The 22,477-nt window shown below is 41.0% G+C and overlaps 1 protein-coding gene across 1 annotated transcript; it reads left to right on the top strand.

Moving 5' to 3' along the window:
• The first annotated feature begins 4,539 nt into the window (after positions 1-4,539).
• LOC135548926 (sodium- and chloride-dependent GABA transporter 2-like) lies at positions 4,540-22,367 on the top strand. The gene is made up of 14 exons (XM_064979024.1): positions 4,540-4,751; positions 14,289-14,423; positions 14,649-14,789; positions 14,925-15,012; positions 16,155-16,287; positions 16,458-16,592; positions 16,731-16,834; positions 16,984-17,108; positions 17,545-17,657; positions 17,890-18,027; positions 20,606-20,708; positions 21,322-21,422; positions 21,652-21,822; positions 22,194-22,367. Exons 1-14 carry the CDS (start codon positions 4,616-4,618, stop codon positions 22,296-22,298), a joined length of 1,728 nt encoding a protein of 575 aa, XP_064835096.1. The 5' UTR covers positions 4,540-4,615; the 3' UTR covers positions 22,299-22,367.
• The last annotated feature ends 110 nt before the right edge of the window (positions 22,368-22,477 follow it).

Here is a 22,477-nt window from a genome sequence, read left to right as displayed (position 1 = left end):
AACACTGTCACACTTTAATATTTTGTTTCGAAACATGAACTGCAAATCATTCACTTATTGGGCAAAGTTCCTTCCACAGTGCGAACACAGTGCAAATTCACACGTTGTTCATTGCTGTTGGCATCAACAGCAGGTTATTGTGGTCTGATACATAGGCTACACTTGTTGCTGACCATTATATTTGGCTGGCTGGTTTAAAGAGATTGTTTGCGTGACGATAGCTAGCTAGCCAATCTAGCGTTTGTAGTACCAAGTGTTGACTTGGTGTGTAAATCAAGTAACTTGAGGTAAAAACTCACAGCTCTGCTTATCTTTTACAGGGGAATGTAAAAAGGATGGTACTTCAATGGTTGGGCAACCCACTTTAACACTAGAAAAGCCTGGCCTCGAGCCATCCCGTTCTGAACCAATTACATTTTAGAAGTTTAATAAATATATTTTTATGCTGTCGCAAAAATAATACTTTGGTTGTGTTTATGAAATTCTTAGATAACATTAGGTTACAAAGCATATATATTTCAAAGAATACAATAGCATTTTCATTAGTTTATGTTACCCAGACTATATGTTAAAAACAAAAAACACCACCCTTCAAATGTGAAATCCATCACAAAGAAATCCATTATTGTTTTATTTTTGCAGTTCTTAAGAAACATTATGATAGAGATTCACCAATACACATCAGTCCACGTGCAGATTTTTAAAATACGAGTGCATCGGTCTGTGGGACCTCAAACCGATTCAAATGTAGTATGCAATGCTCAGGAAATCGATTCTAACGTAACGAATCGCCAATTCACTAAATTGTTTTGCTTAAATGACTTGTGTACTCTCCTACATTATCTAACTAATCATGTAACCTGTTGACAGTCATCGATCTCAATTCCGAACAACCCCAGGCAATATCAGCAGCCTGGACAAACTGCACGCTGTGCACAGCTTGGCGCACAGATCTGGCACATCAGCGCGTTACCTCCAGCATTCAAATGTTTGTAAAAATGGCCTGCGCAATATTAGGCTTTATTAGTTGAGTGACAAACAACTTAATTTCCTAGGTCAATTTTTAAATCAAATGTGCTGTTGAAAATGGCGTTTTACTGGAAAAAATGTTACCTAAGCTACCTCCAGGAGAAACAACTCTCATCTGGCTATAGCCTACATGCTGATTGGGATTTACATTACATTTTGGTTGTTTAGGTTCACCATCAGCAATAGTTTTAGTAGTTTTGATTGAAACAATCAGTTAGTCATTTTTAATTATAAACTTGGTGGTTAGAGCCCTAAATGCTGATTGGCTGACAGCCGTGGTAAATCAGACCGTATACCACGGATATGTCAAAATATTTATTTTTACTGCTTTAATTACATTGATAACCAGTTTATAATAGCAATAAGGCACCTCGGGGGTTTGTGGTATATGCCCAATATACCACGGCTAAGGGCTGTGTCCAGGCACTCTGCGATGCGTCTTGCATAAGAACAGCCCTTAGCTGTGGTATATTGACCATATACATAGGTGGCCATATATACAGTGGGGCAAAAAAGTATTTAGTCAGCCACCAATTGTGCAAGTTCTCCCACTTAAAAAGATGAGAGAGGCCTGTAATTTTCATCATAGGTACACTTCAACTATGACAGACAAAATTAGAAAAAAAATCCAGAACATCACATTGTAGGATTTTTAATGAATTTATTTGCAAATTATGGAAAATAAGTATTTGGTCAATAACAAAAGTTTATCTCAATACTTTGTTATATACCCTTTGTTGGCAATGACAGAGGTCAAACGTTTTCTGTAAGTCTTCACAAGGTTTTCACACACTGTTGCTGGTATTTTGGCCCATTCCTCCATGCAGATCTCCTCTAGAGCAGTGATGTTTTGGGGCTGTTGCTGGGCAACACGGACTTTCAACTCCCTCCGCACAATGCAGCTGTTGCAAGAACACATTTTTCACTAGCTGTCCACTGGTTTCAAAAACAATAATTGATAGGCAGTTTAATCTTCTTGAATTCAACCATATTATTGGGTTCAAATACAGATTTAGATTTGTGAACAGCCATCTACAACAACCACAAATCCGTAAGGTGCAAATATTTAAATGAGAGCAGCAGTGGGATTCACATCAATGCAATGTAGATATCAATAATAAGTGATAGCCGTATCGCCGCAGACTACACCACTGCTCTCATCCTTACCTCCAATCGTTTATTAAAATTGGATCATCTTTGGAATTTCCGACAGCAGTCGTACCATTGGAAGACATACCTTGGATTGTAGCCTACAAAAGCTTATTCCTGCTCTTTTCCGGCGATCCATCAAATCCATTTGCTCTGTCATAAAAGTTGTCTCTGACTTGTGGTCAGACTCACTCGGGTGAACCAAACTTAAATGTGCACCTTTTTTCAATGCTGCTTTGTATGTATCACTGAGAAAACAGGGGTCAAAATATTTTTCCCCGCAAACATCCTTTCTGAATTTCAAAGTAATCCTTGAAGTAATCATCTACTTTTTCAAAAGTATCTGTAATCTAATTACAATACTTTTGCTGGTAATGTAACGGATTACAGATACAGTTGTTTTGTAATACCTTACATGTTATGGATTTCATGTTATCCGTTACTCCCCAACCCTGTATACAAGTTCATAATTACATAACGAGGACAGCAATCACTTTTGCTACCTGCACTGCATGGTCGAAGCAGGAGAAGAAGAGAAGCTCACTCCAAGGATGTCAGAACTTCCAAACGGTTGGTTATGAGATGGGGTGAAATACAAAGTTGTGCTATATTTTTATTGGCTATGTCATGGCACATTTTTCAAGATAACTAATAATACATTACTATCTCTAACACTTTTAATCTGCAAAAACTGCAAATTAATTAGTCGGTAGTGGTGACATCAGATCAAAAGTGTAGGCGGTGGGGCTCAGCTCAGATGCCTACACAGGCCTACACCATATACATAATTTACACACACACACGCACATACACACACACGTCAGCACAGACAGATCCAGCTCAGATAGGCCCAGCTCATGAGCTCGACCAGCAGCAGGTTTTAATTTGGAATGGAAAATGAATGTGTTTATTCAATAGATGTCTCTTCATTCACAGTTTAACAATTTTAAATATTGCCACCCATCAGACTATTGTCAATTTAATCTTGTTTTTAGGCTACATCTATTATTACATGTGTGAAATTTGTTTCGATATACACTGTGTACCAAACATTAGTAGCACCTTCCTGATATTGAGTTGCAGGGAATAGACTCTACAAGGTGTTAAAAGTGTTTCACAGGGATGCTTGGCCAATGTTGACTCCAATGCTTTCCATAGTTTGGGTGGTGCACCATTCTTGATACACACAGGAAACTGTTGAGCATGAAAAACCCAGCATCGTTGCAGTTTTTGACACACTCAAACCGGTGCCCCAGGTACCTACCACCATACCCTGTTCAAATATTTTCTTGCCAATTCGCCCTCTGAATGCACACAATCCATGTCTCGAATGTCTTAAGGCTTAACAATCTTTCTTTAACCTATCTCCTTCCGTTCATCGAGACTGATTGTAGTGGATTTAACAGGTGACATCAATTAGGGATCATATCTTTCACCTGGTCAGTCTATGTCATGGAAAGAGCAGGTGTTCCTAATGTTTTGTATACTCAGTGTAGTTATATGTAGTTTCAATTGGCCATTATCAGATGGGCAGCCAGCTGTCAGGTGAAGGAAGGGCAGGGGGGGGGGGTGACATGTCCTGTTTATCAAACAAAAAATGTTAACATCAGTGTGTTAAATATACTTTAGGAAAAGTCAGGGACATGACACTTAAAATGGCAAAGATATTACAATTTTAAATTAATATATTCTATCTGCACTTCTAGTGTGAAAGAAACAGCACCTCTCGTGTTAGCCAAACAAACCGAATGGGGGGGTTAGACCAAAGGTCGCTATCTATAACCATGTGTGGTGACGTTAGCTAACTAGGACACTCGACAGTTCAGCTCGCTAACTCTGAAAGGTGGGAACTGACAGAGCTAGAGCCCACTAGTAGAAGTTGCTAAAACTGGTGGAAAACTGTTATTAGCGGGATATTAAAGCAGTGGAACTAGCAAGCTAGCAGCACTAATTGCGTGAAGGCTAGGCTACAGAGGTACTGTAGCTAGCTGACAACAAACAATACTGCTAATAAGCTACCTTAGGTAACTTCACTCTGTGTAGGTGAAGTGGTAACCCATACCAAATGGAACAGTTAAGCTGAGAGCTAGGTTTTCTTTAAAAAGCTCTTAAACAGGTTCAGATTCAACAGAGGCGAAACATGAGGGGAACCAGGGCAATGCATGGTGTTATATAGACTGGTGGGGCTTAACTCACAATGCCCTAATTGGCCTGTTAGGTGTGATTGAATAAGGCTTCAGCGAATGAATGCACGAGGGTATGTCCCATAGTGAGATGTTGAACCCAAGGCCACTGGAAGAGAACCCAGGAGTAGTATATCCTCCTCACTTACTACAGATCCAGTGGTAGGGTGGTGACACAACGAGAGTTCCAGTATATTCTGAATAGCGAACACCAAGTTAGAGATCAGTGGATACTACAGGACAAAAAAAAGAGAATGAACGTGGAGACTCAGGAAGGGAAGAGGGAACAGTGGAGCTCTAAAACAGAGTTCCTTCTCACAGTTTGTGGTAACGTGGTCGGCCTGGGAAATGTATGGAGGTTCCCCTATCTCTGCTATAAGAACGGTGGAGGTGAGTTATATTTGGGGAATCCCGCATATGGGTCGTTCTATAAATTAGGGTGGCAGTGAGGATTTATTGTAGTGGATATCTTTTTAGGGCTGTTACAAAGTAATTGATAAAAATCTGTAACTTGTTTAATGTTACAACATTAAGATTTAAAGAGGGAACATAGTTGAATCAAAAACTATGTTTACACCCTTTCTCATGGTTGGAGTTTTCACAGATTTGGCAAAAATCATGTGACATAAAACACTACCTTTCTTTCCTTACATTTTCTTACATAGTGTTATTTGTCGTTTTTATACATTAAGTTGCTCCAGCATCTGTGTTAGAGATGTCAACAATGACTATGGTGTCTCCTCTCTAACGGATAGGAAGCTCAGATTCAAACTCCCATTAGACAGCTCTGCAAGCGTTATAATGTCAAAATACGTTCCTTACTCACCAAATATGGAGCTTCACTGAGCAATTAGGAATATTTTCAGGCTTTTATGAAGACCTTTTTTGGAGGTACATACCAGCCATAACTGGAGTAAATGAAGATAGTGAGTAACAAACGTATTTTGACATTATAACGCTTGAAGAGCTGTCTAATGGGAGTTTGAATTAGAGCTTTGTGGGCATTAGAAAGGAGACATGTCACACTCATCGTCGACATATCTCTAACACACAGATACTAGGGCAATGTTGAGCATTTAACAATTGACTTAGACATTTAACTTCAACCCTGAATGAACCATGGACCTTGCTGTCTGGCAGTTATTCAAATTCAAATTTATTTATAAAGCCCTTCTACAATCAGCTGATGTCACAAGGTGCTGTACAGAAACCCAGCCTAAAACCCCAAACAGCAAGCAATGCAGGTGTAGAAGCACGGTGGCTAGGAAAAACTCCCTAGAAAGGCCAGAACCTAGGAAGAAACCTAGAGAGGAACCAAGCTATGAGGAGTGGCCAGTCCTCTTCTGGATGTGCCGGGTGGAGATTATAACAGAACATGGCCAAGATGTTCAAATGTTCATAGATGACCAGCAGGGTCAAATAATAATAATCACAGTGGTTGTCGAGGGTGCAACAGGTCAGCACCTCAGGAGTAAATGTCAGTGGGCATTTCATAGTCGATCATTCAGAGTATCTCTACCGCTCCTGCTGTCTCTAGAGAGTTGAAAACAGCAGGTCTGGGACAGGTAGCACGTCTGGTGAACAGGTCACGGTTCCATAGCCGCAGGCAGAACAGTTGAAACTGGAGCAGCAGCACAGCCAGGTGGACTGGGGACAGCAAAGAGTCATTAGGCTAGGTAGTCCTGAAGCATGGTCCTAGGGCTCAGGTCCTCCGAGAGAGAGAAAGAGAGAGAGAGAGAATTAGAGAGAGTATACTTACTTGAATTCACACAGGTCACCAGATAAGACAGGAGAAATACTCCAGATATAACAGACTGATCCTAGCCCCCCGACACATAAACTACTGCAGCATAAATACTGGAGGCTGAGACAGGAGGGGTCGGGAGACACTGTGACCCCATCTGACGATACCCCCGGACAGGGCCAAACAGGCAGGATAGAACCCCACCCACTTTGCCAAAGCACAGCCCCCCACACCACTAGAGGGATATCTTCAACCACCAACTTACCATCCTGAGACAAGGCCGAGAATAGCCCACAAAGCTCTCCGCCACGGCAATCCCAAGGAGGGGGTGCCAACCCGGACAGGAAGATCATGTCGGTGACTCAACCCACTCAAGTGACGCACCGTTCCTAGGGGCAGCATGGAAGAGCACCAGTAAGCCAGTGACTCAGCCCCTGTAATAGGGTTAGAGGCAGAGAATCCCAGTGGAGAGCGGGGAACCGACCAAGCAGAGACAGCAAGGGTGGTTCGTTGCTCCAGTGCCTTTCCGTTTACCTTCACACTCTTGGGCCAGACGACACTCAATCATAGGACCTACTGAAGAGATGAGTCTTCAATAAAGACTTAAAGGTTGAGACCGAGTCTGCGTCTCTCACATGGGTAGGCAGACCATTCCATAAAAATGGAGATATATAGAAGAAAGCCCTGCCTCCAGCTGTTTGCTTAGAAATTATAGGGACAGTAAGGAGGCCTACGTCTTGTGACCATAGCGTACGTGTAGGTATGTACGGCAGGAGCAAATCGGAAAGATAGGTAGGAGCAAGCCTATGTAATGCTTTGTAGGTTAGCAGTAAAACCTTGAGCATTGCAGTAGTCTAACCTAGAAGTGACAAAAGCATGGATTAATTTTTCTGCATAATTTTTGGACAGAAAGTTTCTAATTTTGTTGGATCAGATCAATGTTGGAAAAAAGTTGTCCTTGAAACAGTCTTGATATGTTCGTCAAAAGAGAGATCAGCGTCCAGAGTATCGCAGAGGTCCTTCACAGTTTTATTTGAGACGACTGTACAACCATCAAAATTAATTGTCAGATTCAACAGAAGATCTCTTTGTTTCTTGGGACCTAGAACAAGCATCTCTGTTTTGTCCGAGTTTACATTTACATTTAAGTCATTTAGCAGACGCTCTTATCCAGAGCGACTTACAAATTGGTGAATTCACCTTCTGACATCCAGTGGAACAGCCACTTTACAATAGTGCATCTAAATCATTAAGGGGGAGGGGGAGGGTGAGAAGGATTACTTATCCTATCCTAGGTATTCCTTGAAGAGGTGGGGTTTCAGGTGTCTCCGGAAGGTGGTGATTGACTCCGCTGTCCTGGCGTCGTGAGGGAGTTTGTTCCACCAAAGGTAGAACATTTGCAGCCATCCACTTCCTTATGTCTGAAACACAGACTTCCAGGGAAGGCAATTTGGGGGCTTCACCATGTTTCATCGAAATGTAAAGCTGTGTGTCATCTACATAGCCGTGAAAGTTAACATTATGTTTCCGAATGACATCACCAAGACGTAGAATATATAGTGAAAACAATAGTGGTCCTAAAACGGAACCTTGAGGAACACCTGAAATTTACAGTTGATTTGTCAGAGGACAAACCATCCACAGAGAAAAACTGATATCTTTCCGACAGATAAGATCTAAACCAGGCCAGAACTTGTCAGTGTAGACCAATTTGGGTTTCCAATCTCCCAAAAGAATGTGGTGAACGATGGTATCAAAAGCTGCACTAAGATCTAGGAGCACGAGGACAGATGCAGAGCCTCGGTCTGACGCCATTAAAAGGTCATTTACCACCTTCACAAGTGCAGTCTCAGTGATATGATGGGATCTGAAACCAGACTGAAGCATTTTGTATACATTGTTTGTCTTCAAGAATGCAGTGAGTTGCTGTTCAACAACTTCTTCAAAGATTTTGGAGAGGAATAGGAGATTCGATATAGGCCGATAGTTTTTTATATTTTCTGGGTTAAGGTTTGGCTTTTTCAAGAGAGGCTTTATTACTGCCACTTTTAGTGAGTTTGGTACACATCCGGAGCCGTTTATTATGTTCATCATAGGAGGGCCAAGCACAGGAAGCAGCTCTTTCAGTAGTTTAGTTGGAATAGGGTCCAGTATGCAGCTTGAAGGTTTAGATGCCATGATTATTTTCATCAATGTGTCAAGAGATATAGTACTAAAAAAAATTGAGTGTCTCCCTTTATCCTAGGTCCTGGCAGAGTTGTGCATATTATATAGAGATCTCGGAAATGCACTGTAACTACTTAACATTTAGTGTCTCCTTATGTTACACCATGAAAACGGTTTTCATGGGCACACAAATCCAAATAACTCAGTAAGCTCCGACCGTCACAGGACATCCATGGACGTTCGAAAGTGGATTTTTGATTTCAACTTTCACATATGTTGATTTTAGGTCCGGTCCAGCCCAAAAATAAACGTCTATGATTGATTCAGATTTGGTCCGGTCCGGCCTTGATTTGGCCCAAATGTAGACGTCAGTAATGTACTGTGCTGTACTGTACTGAACTGTCCTCTACTTTACTGTACTGTACTGTACTCTACTCAAATGTACTCTACTGCTGTACTGTACTGTGCTGTCCAAACTTGTGAAACATTGGTCCAGTCTAGGACATTTTGTCAGCTAGTTATTGTCATGCAAAAGACTGCTGGTCTCATGGCATTTGACCGTTAATTAACATAAACATGTTTAACATCTCCAGCCCTCAATGCATACAAGCCAATGATGCGCACTTTTGGAACATCTACATTTTAAAAAAGTCAAATAAATACATTTAATATATCACCGTCACAATACATCCATCATTTATTTTAATCAGGTCTAAAGAAACATTATGACATGACGAAAAATGTATTTCAGAAGAACAGAATATGAGTTGGCCTACTGTAGGCCTATGACCTATGTTATCTGGTTATGCTCCATTACATAGGCTAGGGACGCACTTTCACTGGGGATGGGGGGGACATGTTTTATTATTGGAATGTGATACAAAATGAGGCAACGGTAACAGGTAGTCCACCTGTGGTAAATTCAATAGATTGGACATGATTTGGAAAGACACATACCTGTTTATAAGGTCCCACAGTTAACAGTGCATGTCAGAGTAAAAACCAAGTCATGAGGTTGAAGGAATTGTCCGTAAAGATCTGAGACTGGATTGTGTCGAGACACAGATCTGGGGAAGGACACCAAAACATTTCTGCAGCATTGAAGGTCCCCAAGAACACAGTGGCCTCATCATTCTTATATGGAGGAGGTTTGGAACCACCAAGACTCTTCCTACAGCAGGCAATCTGGCAAAACTCAGCAATCGGGGGAGAAGGGCCTTGCTTGGTCAGGGAGGTGACCAAGAACCCGATGGTCACTCTGACAGAGCTTCAACGTTTCTCTGTGGAGATGGGAGGACCTTACAGAAGGCCAACCATCTCTGCAGCACTCCACCAATCAGGCCTTTATGGTAGAGTGACCAGACAAAGCCACTCCTCAGTAAAAGGCACATCACAGCCCACTTGGAGTTTGCCAAAAGGAACCTAAAGACTCTCAGACCATGAGAAAAGATTCTCTGGTCTGATAAAACCAAGATTGAACTCTTTGGCCTGGATGCCAAGCATCACGTCTGGAAGAAACCTGGCACCACCCCTATGGTGAAGCATGGTGGTGGCAAATCATGCTGTGGGGATGATTTTCAGTGGCAGGGACTGGGAGACTAGTCAGGGTCGAGGGAAACATGAACGGAGCAAAGTACAAAGATATCCTTGATCAAAACCTGCTCCAGAGAGTTCAGGACCTCACACTTGGGTGAAGGTTTACCTTCCAACAGCACAATGACCATAAGCACACAGCCAAGACAACGCAAGAGTGGCTTCGGGACAAGTCTCTGAATGTCCTTGAGTGGACCAGCCAGAGCCCAGACTTGAACCTGATCGAACATCTCTGCAGTACTGAAAATAGCTGTGCAGTGTCGCTCCCCATCCAAACTGACAGAGCTTGAAAGGATCTACAAAGAGGAATGGGAGAAACAACCCCAAATACAGGTGTGCTAAGCTTTAGTGTCATACCAAAAAAGACTTGAGGCTGTAATCGCTGCCAAATGTGCTTCAACAAAGTACTGAGTAAAGAGTCTGAATACTTATGTAAATATGATATATCAGTTGTTGTTTTTTTATAGATTTGCAAACATTTTTAAAAACATGTTTTTGCTTTGTCATTTGGGGTATTGTGTGTAGATTGATGAGGGGGGGGTCTATTTAATCAATTTTAGAATAAGGCTGTAACATAACAAAATGTGGAAAAAGTCAAGGGGTCTGAAAATATAACCCTAAGTTAGAAATTTGGCCATAGAAACCATAACCAAAAACAGACGTCTTATATATAGTATATCCGTAAAATACATAAATACCATTCAAAAGTTTGGACACCTCTTTATTTTTACTATTTTCTACATTGTAAAATAATAGTGAAGATAATAAAACTATGAAATAACACATGTGGAAACATGTAGTAACCAAAAAAGTGTTAACAAAATCTAAATATATTGAATATTTTAGATTCTTTAAAGTAGCCACCCTTTGCCTTGATGACAGCTCTTGGCATTCTCTCAACCAGCTTCACCTGGAATGCTTTTCCAACAGTCTTGAAGGAGTTCCCACATGTGCTGAGCACTTGTTGGCTGCTTTTCCTTCACCCTGTGATCCAACTCATCCCAAAACATCTCAATTGGGTTGAGGTCAGGTGATTGTGGAGGCCAGGTCATCTGATGCAGCACTCCATCACTCTACTTCTTGGTCAAACAGCCCTTACACAGTCTGGAGGTGTGTTGAGTCATTGTCCTGTTGAAAAACAAATGATAGTCCCACTAAGAGCAAACCAGATGGGATGGCGTATCGCTGCAGAATGCTGTGATAGCCATGCTGGTTAAAGTGTGCCTTGAATTCTAAATAAATCACTGACAGTGTCACCAGCAAAGCACCCCCACACCATCGCACCTCCTCCTCCATGCTTCACGGTGGGTATCTCATGTGGGGATCATCTATTCACCTACTCTGCATCTCACAAAGACACGGTGGTTGGAAACAAAAATCTCAAATTTGGACTCATCAGACCAAAGGACAGATTTACATTGGTCTAATATTCAAAGCTCATGTTTCTTGGCCCAAGCAAGTCTCTTCTTATTATTGGTGTCCTTTAGTAGTGCTTTTTTTGCAGCAATTCGACCATGAAAGCCTGATTCATGCTGTTGATGTTCAGATGTGTCTGTTACTTGAACAATGTGAAACATATATTTGGGCTGCAATTTCTGAGGCTGGTAACTCTAATGAATTTATCCTCTGTAGCAGAGGTAACTCTGGGTCTTCCTTTCCAGTGGCGGTCCTCATGAGTGCCAGATTGATCATAGCGCTTGAAAAGTTTTTGCAACTGCACTTGAAGAAACTTTCAAAGTTCTTGACATTTTCTGGATTGACTGACCTTCATGTCTTAAAGTCATGATGGACTGTCCTTTTCTCTTTGATTATTTGAGCTGTTATTGCCATAATATGAACTTGGTATTTTACCAAATAGGGCTATCTTCTGTATACCACCCCTACCTTGTCACAACACAACTGATTGGCTCCAACGCATTAAGAAGGAAATCAATTCTACAAATTAACTTTTAACAAGGCACACCTGTTTAATTGAAATGCATTCAAGGGGACTACCTCATGAAGCTGGTTGAGAGAATGACAAGAGTGTGCAAAGCTGTCATCAATGCAAAGGGTGGCTACTTTGAAGAATCTCAAATATAAAATATTTGTTGATTTGTGTGACACTTTTGGGTTACTACGTGAGTCCATAGTTTAGATGTCTTCACTATTATTCTACAATGTAGAAAATAGTACAAATAAAGAAAACCACTTGAATTAGTAGGTGTCTCCAAACTTTTGACCGTTACTGTACTTTTCAACTTTTGTTCAACAACCGAAAATGAATGCGAGTTTAACCTCCGTAAAATATGTATGTTCAATGTAATTTTGTTAATTGAAGTTGATCATTTGCTATTGTCTGCTTGATTTATATCAGGGTCTAGAAAGATTTTTTACAGAGAAAGCATAAAGGTAATGAGGCAATGTTTTCATGTTTCTATGAGTCGGCTTGAACACAGAGTCTAGCTGTGTGCAATTGTGTAGGACGCAGGTTAACGTTTATTGTCATGAGTCTTTGTCCTGGAGGCAGAACTGAGCGGCCAGCTGCAAAGTCAAAATAGTCTATATCGTAAAAATGTCTGAAAACCAAAATGAGCTTATTGGTCTTAATTTAAGGTTTGGCATTGGAGTTAGCAGTGTGTTTAAGGTTAAGGTAACTGTTAGGTTTAAAATCAGTTTTTATGACTGGCTGTGCCAGCTAGTTACCAAGCTTCTTCAAGATCAAGATTCATGATGAGAAACACTAACCTGTGTGCAACATACCCAAAGCCTTTTGCTTCCATTATTCAGGATATTTAGAATGACAACCCATGACACAGTAGCTTAGTACGCTTATTCACAAAATTATCTTGTGATCAGGCAATGCAATGACAGGACAAATACATTTGTGTCCGTGTTACACATAGGAATGTTAAAGGACACAATGCCTTCAGAAAGTATTCATACAACTTGACTTATTCCATATTTTATTTGGATTGTACAGTCTTTGCACATTATTCTTGAAAAAATTATTCAAGCTCTGTCATGTTGGTTGTTGATGTTTGCTGGACAGCCATGTTCAAGTCTTGCCATAACTTTTCAAGCCGATTTATGTCAAAACTGTAACTAGGCCACTCAGGAACATTCAATGCTGTCTTGGTAAGAAACTCCAGTATATATTTCACCATGTGTTTTAGGTTATTGGCCTGCTGAAAGGTGAGTTTGTCTGCCAGTGTCTGTTGGAAAGCAGACTGAACCAAGTTTTCCTCTGGGAATTTGCCTGTACTTAGCACAATTCTGTTTCTTTTTATCCCCCCAAAAATCCCTAGTCCTTGCTTATCACAAGCATACCCATTACATGATGCCACCACCACCATGCTTGAAAATATGAATAGTGGTACTCAGTGATGTGTTATGCTGGATTTGCCCCAAACATAATGCTTCGTATTCTGGACATAAAGTTCATAAATATGTTTTGTTGTTGCAGTTTTACTTTAGTGCCTTATTGCAAACAGAATGCATGTTTTGGAATATTTTTATTCTGTACATGCTTCCTTCTTTTCACTCTGTCATTTGAATCAATGTTGTTGATTCATCCTCAGTTTTCTCCTGTCACAGCCATTGAACACTGTAACTGTTTTAAAGTCACCATTGGCCTCATGGTGAAATCCCAGATAATTGTTTTACCCAACTACCAATAGGTTTCCTTCTTTGCGAGGCATTGGAAAACCTCCCTGGTCTTTGTGTTTGAAATTCACTACTCGACTAAGGGACCTGACAGATATCTGTATGTGTGGCGCACAGAGATGAGGCAGTCATTCACAAAGCATGTTAAACACTATTATTGCACAGAGGCCATGCAACTTATGTGACTTGTTAAGCAAAGGTCTACTCCTGAACTTATTTAGGCTTGCCATAACAAAGGGGTTGAATACTTATTGACTCAAGACATTTTAGCTTTTCCGTTTTAATTACTTTGTAAAAATGTATAGAAACATGATTCCACTTTGACATTATGGCGCATTGTGTGTAGGCCAGTGACACAAAATCTAAATTTAATACATTTCTAATTCAGGCTGTATCACAACAAAATGTGGAAAAGGTCAAGGGGTGTGAATATTTTTTGAAGGCACTGTATAGTTCTAGGCCTTTGTTGTTAGGAGTTATTGACCAATTTGTCATATTTTTCATTTTATTCCTGTAAGCACACACTTGAAACTACATAACAAGTGTTTTTATTTTTGTTTAAACCATTTTGAAATGTTTATCCCATATCACACATTGGCCCTTTAATTAATAGAAAGAACTATATTGCTTTAAAAAGTGGGTTAAGTAAAGATACCAGTTACCAGTATGAATATAAGCTAAAAAGGGAGCTTGATTAGGGTCTGTAGGGCACAAAATCACTAGTAGCCTGCCTATATTGCGAGTTCGCAACATACATATTTATATATGTCTGTTCTTAGGTGCCTTCCTTGTGCCCTACCTGCTGTACGTTGGGCTATGTGGTCTTCCTCTGTTCCTTCTCGAGACATCAATTGGTCAGTACACCCAACAGGGCATTGTCACATGCTGGAAGAGCTTATGTCCGCTTGCTGAAGGTGAGATGTTGCTATACTCCTTCATTCTACTACAGGCAAAAAGGTTAAAGGGATAATTCACCCAAATTACCAAATTACACATTGTTATCAATACCCTGTAAGCAATCCATACTTTTTCCTGTTCCAAAGACTTATGCAGAGAAAATAAACCAATATTTAATTTTGTAATTTGAGTGAACTATCCCTTTAATGTCCCACCTCATATTACCTGTTAATTCTCCACAGGTGTTGGCAGGGCAGAGCTTCTCATCCTGATCTATGACTCTATCATTTACCTCGTGATCCTGGCCTGGACTCTCTTCTACCTGGTGTTCTCTTTCAGTTCTCAGCTACCCTGGGCCAGCTGTGGTAACACCTGGAACACAGGTTGGTAGGCCTACATTCTCTGCATGGGGGTAAAACAGGTTATATTTTACCAGAAAACAATGATACATACACAAAGTTACTGTATATATGTTTTTGGGAGAGAATTCCATTTGACTTTAATTACTTTTTGATTAGATCAATGTGTGGATTTCACTTCACTAAACCATACTGCCAACTGTACCTCCAAAATCACCACTACTTCTGCTGCCACTGAGTTCTGGGAGTAAGTAGCCTGCCCCACACAACACAAAGCAGCATAAGATAAATACTGTATACGAAAACTCTGCAAGACCTCCCCTTAATAATTATCTTACACTAAAATGATGTAGAGTATCTGAAATGGCACCTATTCCCTAGAATAAAAAACAGTGCACAACTTTTGTCCAGTGCCCGTATGTCAAATGTATTGCATGATATAGGGAATAGGGTAACATTTCAGATGCAACTTAAATGTAGCTCTATCCCTGTTTATACCTGGTGCTAACATGTGTCCTTTGTCCTCATCTTGTCCATATGCTGATTGTGCCCACATTTTTAGACAGATTAAGATGATTAAAAGACGCATTGATCTTTCTGACCACCTCCGGAGGAAGTCAGGCATTGTGTCTGGATTTCTTACAAGATGGATATGGACAGTGAAACCATTTAAATCATCATTATCCCGACCTATGTCCTAAAATAAAATAAACAATTTCAAGTAATATCTGGCAAATAATTTGCATACAGGGAGGGACCAGGAAATCTGTTCACAATTTGGACACAGTGGACAGCATACCATGTGTAGACGCATGTCTAAAAATGTGGGCACAATCAGAATGTGGATAAGATCAGAACAAAGGACGCATGTTCGCCGGTAACCAGAATCCCGATATTTCCCAAGAAAAAATAATAATATGAGAACTCGGACAAGTAATAACAATTTATATGCTGCAGTAATGCAAAAACACAAAATAAGCAGGTGAAAATAGCTGTATAAAACAAACATTAACTCTCTGGCTTCATTCATACATTAGACCAGGCATCACAATGCTAGCAGTCTACCATATTGACTCAACATTAAGTCCCCAATAGAAAACATCTCTTACTTGCATGGCTTCTATGAATTGCATTGCTGATTATCATGTGTAGGCGACCTCTCGACGCAGTTACGAATCTCCAGCCTAACTGTGTGGCACTGGCAAAGGCTTCAAAATATAAACTGTGGCTAGGCTACTCACTGTTTCCAAAATGGCTGATAGATTGTTTCCTAGATACTTTTGTGGACACAAACATTTGCAACATTGTTCCATGTAACACTAACAAAAGTGAGAGCTCGGGCTTGACTAGTCACCAGGTATAAACGGGGCTTCTGTTGCCCTCCCCCAGGCGTCGTCTGTTGGCTATCTCTGGAGGCATTGAAGAGGTAGGCAGTGTAAGATGGGAGCTGATGCTCTGTCTCCTCGCCTGTTGGGCTGTCTGCTACTTCTGTATCTGGAAAGGAATCAGGTACTCAGGAAAGGTCTGTATAAGAGTTTATGTATATCTTACTACTACACATGATTACACCAGTAAATGTTAAATTACTTCACACATCCATGGAACTACCATAAATCTTATTGTTTAGGTACAGTTGGTCATTGTGCTATGGTGGTAAGTTTTGTTTTTGTCCATACTGGTCCATTTCATTAGGTGGTGTATTTCACTGCCACGTTTCCCTATCTGATGCTCTTGGTGTTGCTGTTGAGAGGGTTGACTTTACCTGGAGCTTGGGAGGGGATTCAGTTCTACCTGTATCCAGACCCAGTCCGCCTTGCAGACCCCCAAGTAAACATTTGCACCTTTTCATTTGCACATTCATTGAAGAACAAGTTCCAAGCTAAATATGATCAAGTCTTTGCATTCCACTTCTCAATTTCGTGCTGTCGAATTTCTACATGCACTAATGAATCTCTCGCCAACCAGGTCTGGATGGAAGCAGGAACGCAGGTGTTCTTCTCCTACTGTATTGGACGGGGAAGTCAAACTGTTTTGGGAAGCTTCAACAAATACAACAATAACTGCTACATGTAAGACTGTTCAGTTTTAACAATACATTATGTTTCTTAAAACATCTATACTTCAATGGATATGTAGAATTTAATAAAGAACAACTTATTCCAATTTTATTAGTTTGAGCACAGTTATAATTAGCATATTTTATTTTATGTCCATTCAGGGACAGCTTTTGGCTGTGTCTACTGAATGGTTGTACCAGTTTTGTGGCTGGATTTGCAGTCTTCTCGGTGCTGGGATTCATGGCACAGAAACAGGGTGTTTCTGTCGCGATGGTGGCAGAGTCAGGTATGGTGTGGCTGTCACAGTGGCCTTCTGTTACAGCTTTGTGCTTGTTAAAAATGTGTCAAAATGTTTTACGGATGCAGTCAGTTCAGCATGTCACAGCATTATTTAGGGTTATAATTAGTGTCTTAAATGCAATGCTTAAATGCTCAATATGAATGTGAAAATGATAAATGCATTTACCATTTTCACATTCATATTGAGCATTTAAAACATTTACATTTATAATTTTCACATTCCAATTGAGGATACATGCACTGCATTTCTACTTTTTACATTCCAATTCATCATTGCATTTTAGAATTGGCACTGATAACGATCCATAATGTTCTAGCATACTGTGCCATGACATGCACACAAAAAACTGCATCTGTATCATATGCTAAGAGCATAGTTATTAAGTTATTTTCCTCCAATTCTTGTTTACTGTTGCTCCTAGGTCCTGGTTTGGCATTCATCGCCTTCCCCCAGGCAGTAGCCATGATGCCGTTGCCACAGCTCTGGACGGTCTGCTTCTTCATTATGCTTCTTCTGCTGGGAATTGACACACAGGTTATTTACCATACCTAAAGACCATGCCCAGCCAACACAGAATGTTCTTGTAACATTCCCTTAAGGTTCTATTTTGGTTATTTGACAAATAACTTTCCCACAACGTCCTGGGAACCAAACTTTGTTAGCTGGATGTGGTCTACATGCAAGGGTTGATAAAAAAAAATGGGTTGTGTTGATCCCACAATGTACTGTATCTTGATGTCACTTTTATCTTCCTTTTCTATTTTAGTTTGTCTTAATGGAGGGAGTGATAACGTCTTTCACAGACTTATTTCCTGTTACACTGCGAAGGCCCAAATATCGAGAGGGCTTTGTGCTCCTCTTCTGTCTCTCCTGCTTCCTTATACAGCTGACTCTGATCACAGAGGTGAGACATTGAATTAGCTCCTAATCAACTGTTTTAGACAATGTCCAGAATGATAATGAGTTTAGTTTAACTGTACATAATAGAGTGTAAGGAAAAGGTCAAAGAAAAAATAGAACTTCTGTGCAGGTGAGGTAAATTATAAAGTCCTGCCCTCTGCACACAGGCATGCACACTAGGCCCAGACAGCAAGGTAAAGAATGTTTCATAACAGCAGGTCGTCATTGTAAATAAGAATTTGTTCTTAACTGACTTGCCTAGTTAATTAAAGGGTAAATAAAAAATTAAAAAATCTGGAAGTGTTGCAATGACCACAGTGTTGATTTACTGACTTCATTAATCTAGCTATCTTCAGTGATATTGTGTATGATTGCTTCCATGTGCTCGATCTCTGATTCTACACTTCACATATGAATATCAATACAATCAGCTATAATATTGCAGACAGATTGTGGCCTCCATAAATGTAATTGTCTGCAACATTTCCAATCCCTCATATTTTTTTTTGGGGGGGGGGGTATATATACACTTCCGTTCAAAAGTTTGGGGTCACTGAGAAATGTCCTTGTATTTGAAAGAAAAACACATTTTTTGTCCATTAAAATAACATCAAATTGATCAGAAATACAGTGTAGACATTGTTAATGTTGTAAATGACTATTGTAGCTGGAAACGGCAGATGTTTTATGGAGTATCTAGATAGGTGTACAAAGGCCCATTATCAGCAACCATCACTCATGTGTTCCAATGGCATGTTGTTTTAGCTAATCCAAGTTTATCATTTTAAAAGGCTAATTGATCATTGGAAAACCCTTTTGAAATTATGTTAGTACAGCTGAAAACTGTTATTCTTATTAAAGAAGCAATAAAACTGGCCTTCTTTAGACTAGTTGAGTATCTGGAGCGTTAGCATTTGTGGATTCGATTACAAGCTCAAAATGGCCAGAAACAAAGTACTTTCTTTTAAAACTCATCTATTCTTGGTCTGAGAAATGAAGGCTATTCCATGCGAGAACTTTCCAAGACACTTAGGACACTAAAGAGGCCTTTCTACTGACTCTGAAAAACAACAGAAGAAAGATGCCCAGGGTCCCTGCTCATCTGCATGAACGTGCCTTAGTCATGCGGCAAGGAGGCATGAGGACTGCAGATGTGGCCAGGGAAATAAATTGCAATATCCGTACTGTCAGACTCCTAAGAAAGCACGACAGGGAGACAAGACGGACAGCTGATTGTCCTCGCAGTGGCAGACCACGTGTAACAACAACTGCACAGGATCGGTACATCTGAACATTACACCTGCGGGAGAGGTACAGGATGGCAACAACAACTGCCCGAGTTACACCAAGAACACACAATCCCCCCATCAGTGCTCAGACTGTCCGCAATAGGCTGAAAGAGGCTGGACTGAGGGCTTGTAGGCTTGTTGTAAGGCAGGTCCTCACCAGACATCACCGGCAAAAACGTCGCCCATGGGCACAAACCCACCGTCGCTGGACCAGACAGGACTGGCAAAAAGTGCTCATCACTGACGAGTCTCTGTTTTTTCTCACCAGGGGTGATGGTCGGATTCGCGTTTATCTTCGAAGGAATGCGTGCTCCACCGAGGCTGGTACTCTGGAGCGGGATTGATTTGGAGGTGGAGAGTCCGTCTTGATCTGGGGCTGTGTGTCACAGCATCACCGGACTGAGCTTGTTGTCATTGCAGGCAATCTCAACGCTGTGCGTTACAGGGAAGACATCCTCCTCCCTCATGTGGTACCCTTCCTGCAGGCTTATCCTGACCAGACCCTCCAGCATTACAATGCCACCAGCCATACTGCTAGTTATGTGCCTGATTTCCTGCAAGACAGGAATGTCAGTGTTCTGCCATGGCCAGCAAAGAGCCCGGATCTCAATCCCGTTGAGCACGTCTGGGACCTGTTGGATTGGAGGGTGAGGGCTAGGGCCATTCCCAACAGAAATGTCCGGGAACTTGCAGGTGCCTTGTTGAAAGAGTGGGGTAACATCTCACAGCAAAAACTGGCAAATCTAGTGCAGTCCATGAGGAAGAGATGCACTAAGGTACTAAATGCAGCTGGTGGCCACGCCAGATACCGACTGTTACTTTTGATTTTGACCTCCCCTTTGTTCAGGGACACATTATTCCATTTCTGTTTGTCACATGTTTGTGGAACTTGTTCAGTTTATGTCTCAGTTGTTGAATCTTATGTTCATACCAATATTTACACATGTTAAATTAGGCGTCTACTTCCAGCTTATACATATATACAATGGGGCAAAAAAGTATTTAGTCAGCCACCAATTGTGCAAGTTCTCCCACTTAAAAATATGAGAGAGGCCTGTAATTTTCATCATAGGTACACTTCAACTATGACAGACAAAATGAGAAAGAAAATCCAGAAAATCACATTGTAGAATTTTTAATGAATTTATTTGCAAATTACGGTGGAAAATAAGTATTTGGTCTTTTGTTTGTTTTTAGCCCATCCTTCAGCTTCCCTCAACCTCTCCCATCTATCTCTGAACACCATCCAGTTTTGATTTCTGATGGACATTTTTTGGTTCTTCTAATCTACAGGGTGGGATCTTTGTGTTCCAGCTCATTGATTACTACGGCTGCAGCGGAGCGTGTGTTCTCTTTGTGGCTGTGTTTGAGTCACTGGCAGTGGGATGGATCTTTGGTAAGTGTAAATCCACTGTGACTGCAGACTTTTTTTTCACCCCGGCCACGATGGTGGAAAAACATGAGTCTTAGCCTTCATCTCAAGCACTAGAGTTGTAGTGGTGAAAAAGCCCCATTATACTATACACAACCACCCAGTTTTTGTAATCATTTGGTTTGTAAACGGCCTTTCTCTCATTGTCTCCTGGACTTGCGTTTATAGCCGTGGGGAAGAAAATCTGAATAAAAAATGTGTCTCTCTAGCACTGGGCCTTTACTAGTATTAGTGGACCGATATAGATGTCTGTACATAGGCTGGTCATCCAGGTTTGTACCTGTAGTAGATGGTCCATCACCATGAAGAACAGCAATGCACATTACAGCAATTGAGTACATTGAAACATCAAGTGGTTTATGATGATGTGATGTGGCTCGGTTGGTCCAGCATGGTACTTGCTTTGCTAGGGTTGTGTTCGATTCCCACAGGAGACCAGAATGAAAATGTATGCACTCACTACTGTAAGTTGCTCTGGATATGAGTGGCTACTAAAAAGGACTGCAGCACCCCCACCCCTCAACTACTTCCCGTGGCTATGCGTGAGTTGTCAGTAAATCTGTTTTAAAATCCTCAGGGGCAGATCACATGGAGGATGCCATTAAGGACATGACTGCACAGAGACCATGTGTCCTCTTCAGACTGTGCTGGCGTTACTTCACCCCACTTGTGTCTCTGGTGAGTTAGATTGGTGCTTGTGGTAAATATTTAAAGCTGTACATCTTGTAAAAGTAGACATATGGCTAGACATTTAAGGTAATTTCTGATTGAACCAACATTACTGTATACAGCCTCCACCCACGCTGGAACATTGCCTTTACATGTAAATTGCGTGGATCTTCTGTGCTATGGCTTGAGTCTAGGTCTTACTCATTGGGTGCTTTGCTTTTCCTCCATATCATCCCAGAGTTCCTTTATTTTACACATGGTGGACTATAAACCTCTCAAGTTTAACCGCTGGTACACGTACCCAGACTGGGCCTATGCACTGGGCTGGGCCATGGCCCTCTCCTCCATCCTCCTGGTGCCACTGTGGGGGATTGGCAAGATCTGCGTTGGCAAAGGCAGCCTCAGACAGGTTCGTACTTAAGTCAAATACACATGCGCTTATCCAGTGATTAACAGTAGCAATTAGGGCTAAGTGCTTTGTCCAATGGCACAACAGATTTACCAAGTCAGCAACTTCAGGTTACCAGCCCAACAATATGTGGCAGGTAGCCTGGTGTAAAATACTATATATATATAGAATGGGATGCTGAGAATTTTACTCTTAAAACGGACACCAATTATGGCATTTAAGCCATTCTACTTACCCATGCAGGTGCTTTTGAAAATTCAGGTGTGAACTACACATTTGCTAAATTGTATGATGCAAGTGTGAAACAAGGCTGCATTTGTAGAAGTGTAGTTGTGAACATGTTTGATCTATTCAATCTCTTTCTTTACTAGCGCTTGGCTGTCCTTTGTCACCCCGATGACGACCTCCCTCTAACCCGGCAGGGGAAATGCCAAAACTCAGAACTGGAGACACTGCAAGATATTAAACCCATATGAGCTTCGTTTTGCTGGGCATTAGCAGTGATATTGTTTGACATCTTGTTTATTAAAACTCACGCAGTGGCAGTCCTTGTATTTATCAACTAACCAATTGTATGTTTCCATAGGCCAGGTGACAGATTGGCTTTGGTTAGGCACAAAAGGATAATTTACCAACATGACCTGTTAGTCACTTA

Source organism: Oncorhynchus masou, chromosome 11 (assembly GCF_036934945.1).
Source record: "Oncorhynchus masou masou isolate Uvic2021 chromosome 11, UVic_Omas_1.1, whole genome shotgun sequence".
Taxonomy (NCBI): Eukaryota; Metazoa; Chordata; class Actinopteri; order Salmoniformes; family Salmonidae; genus Oncorhynchus; species Oncorhynchus masou.
Note: the sequence above shows the minus strand (reverse complement) of the source record. Positions and strands in the feature narration are given on the sequence as shown.

Coding starts and splice junctions, on each gene's coding strand:
- LOC135548926 (XM_064979024.1), top strand. CDS start 4,616: ATGAACGTGGAGACTCAGGAAGGGAAGAGGGAACAGTGGAGCTCTAAA. Junction 17,109..17,544: donor CGCGATGGTGGCAGAGTCAG/GTATGGTGTGGC, acceptor TGTTGCTCCTAG/GTCCTGGTTTGGCATTCATC. Junction 18,028..20,605: donor AGCTGACTCTGATCACAGAG/GTGAGACATTGA, acceptor TCTAATCTACAG/GGTGGGATCTTTGTGTTCCA.